The sequence below is a fragment of the Phaseolus vulgaris genome, chromosome 3 (assembly GCF_051622355.1).
Source record: "Phaseolus vulgaris cultivar YP4 chromosome 3, ASM5162235v1, whole genome shotgun sequence".
Taxonomy (NCBI): Eukaryota; Viridiplantae; Streptophyta; class Magnoliopsida; order Fabales; family Fabaceae; genus Phaseolus; species Phaseolus vulgaris.
In genome coordinates, this window is record NC_143500.1 from 17,355,946 (window position 1) to 17,363,368 (window position 7,423).

Consider the following 7,423-nt stretch of genomic DNA (forward strand, 5'->3'; position numbering starts at 1 on the left):
GGTGCTTCAAGAGTGACTCTATCTTCCACATCATCGTTCAAAACGTAAATATATCGTTTTTCGAATCCATTTCAGCTGTTGCATTCCATTGCCATTCCTCATCTTCGGCAAATGTAACATCACGACTAACAATCACCTTCTTTGTCATTGGATTGTACAATTTGTATTCCCCATGCTTATATCCAATGAAAATGGTCTTCACTGCCTTATCATCCAACTTTGATCTTGTTGCATTGGGAACATGAGCATAAGTAATTGACCCAAATACCTTCCAGTGTTGCACATTGGGTTTGAATCCACTCCATGCCTCAATTGGAGTTGTGTTAGAAACACTCTGAGTGGGTGATCTGTTTATCAAATATACCGCACATGTTACAGCCTCAGCCCAAAAATAATTTGGCATACCTTTCGCTTTAAGCATGCTCCTCGCCATGTCCATGATTATTCTATTCTTTCTCTCAGCAACTCCGTTGTGTTGAGGTGTGTATGGGCAAGTTATGTTATGTTGCAATCCAAGTTCTTCACAGTGTCTCTAGAATTCATTAGACTTGTACTCACCTCCTCCATCACTACGCACCATCTTAATTTGTCTGCCACTCTCTCTTTCAACAAATGCTTTAAATATTTTAAAGCAGTGGCCAAGCGCCTCCATGATTCTGGCCACCACGACCTTTGCTGAAATAACTACCATGTTTATGATAGGAGCTACCAATTGAGGCTTGTGCTTGTAAAGCCTGTTCAATTGGTTTTTCAATCTTATTGTCATTCATCCGCTGCTCATGCGCTCGTAGAGAACCAGACAATAACCTTACTGTCACTTTTGAAATGTCATTTTTGAAATGTCATTGGCCTCTTCAATTGCGGCAGCAACATGTTCAAATCTGGGAGTTAAAGACCTCAAAATCTTTTCCACCTTTGCCTGCTCCGAATGTGTTTCACCATTGGTCTTCATTTGATTTGTCAGGGCAATAACTTTATTTATATAGACATCAATAGTCTCTGTGGTTTCCATCTGCAGCAGTTCATATTAGCGTCTTAGGATTTGAAGACGCACCCTCTTGATCTTATCATCACCTTTATAATTGGTTGACAAAATTGTCCAAACCTCACTGGCAGTTGTTGCTCCTTCTATCTGCTCAAACGTCTCGTCATTCATCCCTTGATGAATGAGATACAAAGCCTTATTGTACTTCTTCTTCTGGTCACGATGCACTACTCATTGCGCCTCAGTTGCATTAGCAGCTAATGCAGACACTCCACTTTCAACGACATCCCATAACTCATGATAATCAAACAAAACTCTCATTTGCACACACCACCGATTGTAATTTTTCCCATCAAGGATAGAGACTGATAATTGGGTAGAGTTCATGATAACAGACTAGCTCTTGATACCAGTTGTAGGAACTAATTGAAGGAAATAAGAGAAGACAAAAGATTGTAGCAACTGATTGAATGTAATTGCACAGAATTACAAAACTGATCTTATTCATTTTGATTCACTCAATCATATATATATATATATATATATATATATATATATATATATAATAATTACAATTACTGGAAGCTATAAACTAGAAATACTAACAGGCCTGTAAATTGACCATTAATGCAATATAACGGTAAAATAGTTTAAGGGTAATAAAATATGAATTAATAATAATAAAATCTGAATTAATAACCAACAATATAGACATGACTATAAAATTAATAGATTATTAAAATTATCATATTAATTACACTACTTATTATTTAATGGTTTGAATACCATTTCTGATCTCAAAGACAAGATAGTCCTTTTTATTTATATAAACCAACATCCAAACATTCTTTTCCTACAACTTTTAATATATATTCCTTTTCACATGAATTAACCAAACATTTGCCAACATAGATCGTTATGACGACATGAAAGAGGGTGAGATTCGGCTGAGAGAGACTAGATTGAGGCACGACTAGTCAATGTTGATGATGATCTAGGTAATAGCCATAACCATTGGTCTACAATAACTTGAAAAAGAGAAAGAACAAGAAAATTCTGTGTTTTTATTCGTTATTAGACTATAGTGAGAATTATTTTACAACAAAACCAACCAGTAACGGTAAAAAATATTTGACCATCAAATTAAAATATTATTATATTAAATTGTCTGAAATGATGTTTCAGCCATGCAAACTACCTATATACTAATTCACCCTAAAATATCAGAGTAATAAAAATGTTTTTTTTAAGTTTGTAGTTGATTGTGCAGTAAAAATGTCCACGTCAGATTTGCAGAATCCCTTACACGTTAAATGTTCTGCTCAGTCCAACATTGCTACGATGGACAGAGAGGCAGGGAGAGAGAGTGTGTGCATAAACATAAGAGTTCTTTTCTACACTCAAACCACATAACATTAAGATCTGTGTTAACCAGTAAACTCAACTCTCTCTCAAGAAGAAGCCATTGTCTACTGTGACAGGCATGGGTGAAGTAAGAGTTCTCTCCTACACTCAAGTTCACACACACGCATATTTTAAATCAACCTCTCTATCTTTGCCTGTTCCTTTCACTTTATTTTTTCCCCAGTTATTCATAACTTTCTGCTGTTACAACCATCTTTATAATCTTTTCTCAATTCTGCTGCTACCGAGTTTCTTTTTCTTTCTTTAACTCCATGATTATGTGATGTGTTTGCAAAGGAAAAGAAGGAAGAAGGAAATAAAGAAGAAGCCAAAGAGGAAAAGGAGGTAGAAGAGAAGAAGGATGAAAGCAAGGAAGAGCCACCACCGGAGATAGTGCTCAAAGTTGACATGCACTGTGAGGCCTGTGCAAGGAAAGTTGCAAAAGCATTGAAAGGATTCCAAGGTCATTTCCCTTCACTTTTCATCTATTATGTTTGTTAATGACCTCAGTTTTAACGATGAATGCACTCACGAGGAACGCTGTTATGGCTAGTTAGTTTTGGGTTTAGCTTCAGCTAGTGTTAATTAGTAGTTTCCATCGTTTTTTCCCCCATTGTTAGAGGCATCAATTCAGTATCCACATGATAGCTTTTGAATTTCACAAAATAATGATGAGATGATTTTGTCTTAGATGTGCATTATTCATGTAGAGACAAAAGATCATGATTGCATCCGTAGTTAACAAAGGTAAAGTTGTTTTAGGTGGTGGAAAAGATTGATGAAATGGGGTTAACGTTTTTAATCTAATCTGTTTTTTGAGTGTGAAACAGGAGTGGAAGATGTGACTGCGGATAGCAGGACAAGCAAAGTGGTAGTGAAAGGAATGGCAGCAGACCCCATAAAGGTGCGTGAGAGGCTACAAAAGAAAAGTGGTAAGAAAGTGGAGCTTATTTCACCGTTGCCAAAAGCTCCAGAGGAGAAAAAAGAAGAAACCAAAGAACCACCTAAAGAAGAGAAAAAAGATGAGGTAAATCTAAAATCATTCAGCTTTGAAACTTTTTTCTTGTTGCGTAGATGCAAAATGTGATGAATATTCAGCAAGCACGATAAGTTTCTGCAGTACAGTCAATCATTCTCATTGACCAACATTCGGTAAAAAGCTTTCAAAACAAGAACTAAAGTCTTAAGAGTTTCAAAAACCAAAGTCTTGATAAGTTAGGAGATTAAGAGGCACATTGCTTGGCTTGAAGTGTGAGAGAGAGTAATTTGCACAGTGGGTAGTTTTTAGTATTTTTGGTGTATTGTTTTGCGATCCATTCCAGGGTGAGTGCTGACATGAAAGTAACGAAACAAAGTGATGCCCCTTTGAAAGGCACACGTAACGAGGTGAACGGCGATGACAAATGAGAGGGTTTGACCCCACTCACTTTTTGCAAGTTGCAACTTGACATGCTGCTTTGCTGCAAAATGGGGTCACGGGTGCACTACACCTGATTTTACCGTGTCCTACTTTCATGACATTCACTTCCACACAATGCACACATGACAGTAAATAAATTTGACACCACACAACCATGGTCACCATGGTGACGTATTCTGTATGGAGGTTAAAAGTTAAAACTACAGGCGCCCAAATACAATGGATGACAATGACATTCTAAAGGTCTGATCCAATACCAGTCAGCTAGGCTGCTACTTCAATGCCAATTGCTAATAGGATGGCAAAAAGAAAATACTCGTGCATTAAATTATTCACAAATTCTTAATAATCTGCGTAGTAGTATATTGGGTTAATACTTCTAACTTGAATACACCAGTTTTATGCTGGAATTTTCAGAGTGGGGTGACTTGGCGGGAATGGATCAACATGGGTTGCTAAAGTTTGCCTTTTTGGTTTATTTTCTATTAAACTTGAGATGAAAGTTGGAAACCAGGCCATGACCTTTACCTGACTTGACACATTGTAAGATAGTGGGATCTCTTTCATAACAAATTCATGAAAAATAAAGAAAAACTCAAGAGAAGAATTATAATTGATTTTGTATTCAATGTTTTTTTTTTCTGTGGGGGTTTTAAGTTTTCCTTATGCATTTGGTTCAAATCGACACTGCTTTAGATATTCTGATTGACCAAAGTTATTTTGCTGGTGGTCTAATTCCTATGCTGTGGTTGTTTGAATTGCTGGTCAGCCTCCTTCTGTGGTAACAGTTGTGCTAAAAATTCGAATGCATTGTGAAGCATGTGCTCAAGTTATACAGAAACGAATCCGTAAGATTAAAGGTGCAAAGATTCGTATCCTCTCTTTCTCTATTTCTTTATTTCTGCTGCGTCCTATTTCACTCGTGCACTAACAAGTACAACAAACACGTTTTGGATCAATTCAGCTAAACTAAATCCCAGGTCCTACATGAGCCTGTGCCTTTCAATCATTATTCGTTATCATGATTACTAATTACTAATGATTTACGAGAATCCCAACAAAACTGCATTTCATAATTGAAAAGAAAGAGTTTAATTGCCCCTTTAATTTGATTTACGCCTTTCTCTTCTCTCAAGTTTACCATGGAATCTTATAATCGCTAATAATATACTTTTTGATACTTACTTTTCTAACACATTTTTAATTGGTAGAATCTCATGAAACCGCCTTTATTACAGAGTGAGCCCACGTTACTGAGTAAAGCTGCAATTCTTTTATCCAAAAATAAAGATGGTACTGAGAAAGGAGAATGCGTTGTTGTGAACTTTATTTGTAGTTACAAAGTTCATGTTTAGTTTATATTTATAATTTTTAAATGTCTTTCCAAACTGCAATGAAGCCATTACAGCCCCCTTAGGAATGTGGCACGCATACGTAATAGTTTTAATTACAGGTTCACGTGCACGTAATGTTCTGTTCTTTTTTTCAAAGTTTGGGCATAAGAATCCTATTCTGTGGCGCTAATCGCGTTCCTTTTGAAAGCGTCGAAGTTTACAAGGTTTTTGTCTCATTCAAAAAAATTCGAGATCTTACTATTTTTAATAGGATATAGATAATTATATCAGTCTCAGTGGAATAAAATTATCATTTTTAGCTAAAAAATGAAACCACATCAAATTAATGATCCCTCCATTTCATTTTACTGTAATATTCTCAAATAGCAGTTATTTAGGAGTGGAGGGGGCTATCTATTTCAATGCTGGAACTTGGTACGTAATTTCAGCCGCATGTTGTCTCTTAAAATGCCATTGCAGCTGATATAAGTACTTTGGACATTTGTATCAAGAGTGATTAATCTTAAAACTTTTTTATTCATTTGGTATTAAATTATTCATCTAGGGAAAATAAAATACATGTACTACTAAATAAATGTTATTGAAGAAAATAGTTAACTTTTTGTGTTTCATTCTTGATTGATTCCATGAATGGTACGTGATTTGAGACATAGTAATTAATGGCTTGCATGTGCAGGAGTAGAATCAGTGGAAACAGATTTGGCAAATGATCAAGTCATAGTGAAAGGTGTGATCGACCCTGCGAAGCTTGTAGATCATGTATATAAGAGGACCAAAAAGCAAGCCTCTATTGTGAAGGAGGAAGAAAAGAAGGAAGAAGAAAAGAAAGAAGAGGAGAAAAAGGAGGAGAAACAAGTTGAAGAAGAAAACAAGGAAGAGGAAGAAAACAAAACTGAAATCAAGCGAAGTGAATACTGGCCAGCCAAAAACTACATCGACTACGCTTATGATCCTCAGATTTTCAGCGACGAGAACCCAAATGCATGCTCTGTCATGTAAACAAGCAAGTGATTACGTATTGTGGTTGGAGTGGTAATTAGCTCAAGTAATTTTCTTTTCGATGTTGTTTCTAAGAATATGTAGCGGTGTGAGTGTGTTAAGGGTATAATCCTTCCATTCCATACCGTCCCTCAAAGCTAAATGTCTTGTTTCTTGTGCTTTTTGAGGTTTCAGTGTATTCCTTGACCAAGGGTGGGTAGAAGTGCTTCAGTTGGTGCAAGAGTTAAAATGCATCACTGAATTTTGGAGTAAAATCTCTTTGCCCATGAATGTTGACGTTGAAAATTGCATGCAATCGTTTCTCTCTTAAGACTTTTCTCCTCCCTTCAACAAGTAGCACTGTTAACAAGTACAAATTTACTTAATTTCAGTTTTCAATTTATAGGCTTCGTTCAAATTAGCTTGTCATCTGTGATCTCTTTTCAATCACAAGAACTCTTACGTTGGTTGATCAGGGTTCACACATGGGTGAATCTGGTGCAAAGTGACAAAGGTATTGGTCATCATTAAATAAGGATCATCGAAAGGGAAGGTTAGGTAGGGAGAGTTGACTAGACAATTCATCTATAGATGTTCAAAATATTGATCAATTATAGTTGTAAGAATTTATAAGGCTTAGAAGATGAGGCTTAGCTTAGTCTAAATTTCCTAATCAACATATTGTTATTCCCTTCTAGTGGCCCATTAACTCACATATGATTACGGGTTAAGACTTGAAACAACATTTGAAATGGCTTACCTTGTGTAATGTCGGTGAGCTGAGATTCCTAGATCCACTTCTGGCCAAAGGAAATGGTGGTCTTGCAAGTTGACCTAGCAGCTTAAATCCCGCTCTAGATTGAGATAAACTAAGGACCTGGCACTCTCTCTGTCCTTTTAGGCCAACACTACCCTTGTAGCTAAAACTAAGTGCTCAGTACAAGTGGTGATACTGTGATCACAGTTTTTGACCTGCCTCATTTCAGATTTCATATAAGTCTAGCCTGCTAAGAAGACAGAAGACAGTGCAGAGGCTTATGTAGTGCGTGGTATAATGGTATATATAGGCTGATAACGTCAGAGGAAATAGTGCCTCTTATCTCTTGGTTTTGGCAGTACATATACTTGGACCACAGGGCAATTATTGAAGTAGATGTATAATACTGTAGACAATGAAGTCGGAGACAAACACAGGCATACAAAAGAAGACTAGTTCAGGTCCTAATCACACACACACACTCAGATATTGCGGTTGTGGTACCATGACTCAAGACAGAACAG

At 36.6% G+C, this 7,423-nt stretch overlaps 1 protein-coding gene and 1 long non-coding RNA gene across 2 annotated transcripts; one reads left to right on the forward strand and one right to left on the reverse strand.

Annotated features, from left to right (window-relative positions):
* Positions 1-2,311: 2,311 nt before the first annotated feature.
* Positions 2,312-6,473, forward strand: LOC137806797 (heavy metal-associated isoprenylated plant protein 7). Its single transcript, XM_068607080.2, has 5 exons — positions 2,312-2,477; positions 2,687-2,852; positions 3,220-3,416; positions 4,579-4,669; positions 5,841-6,473. The coding sequence occupies exons 1-5, from the start codon at positions 2,469-2,471 to the stop codon at positions 6,161-6,163; spliced, it is 786 nt and encodes a 261-aa protein (XP_068463181.1). The 5' UTR covers positions 2,312-2,468; the 3' UTR covers positions 6,164-6,473.
* Positions 6,342-7,177, reverse strand: LOC137806798 (uncharacterized). The gene is made up of 2 exons (XR_011080413.2): positions 6,903-7,177; positions 6,342-6,502 (listed from the first exon to the last, which is right to left on the reverse strand). It is a non-coding gene; the product is annotated as an uncharacterized LOC137806798 (long non-coding RNA).
* Between the last annotated feature and the right edge of the window lie 246 nt (positions 7,178-7,423).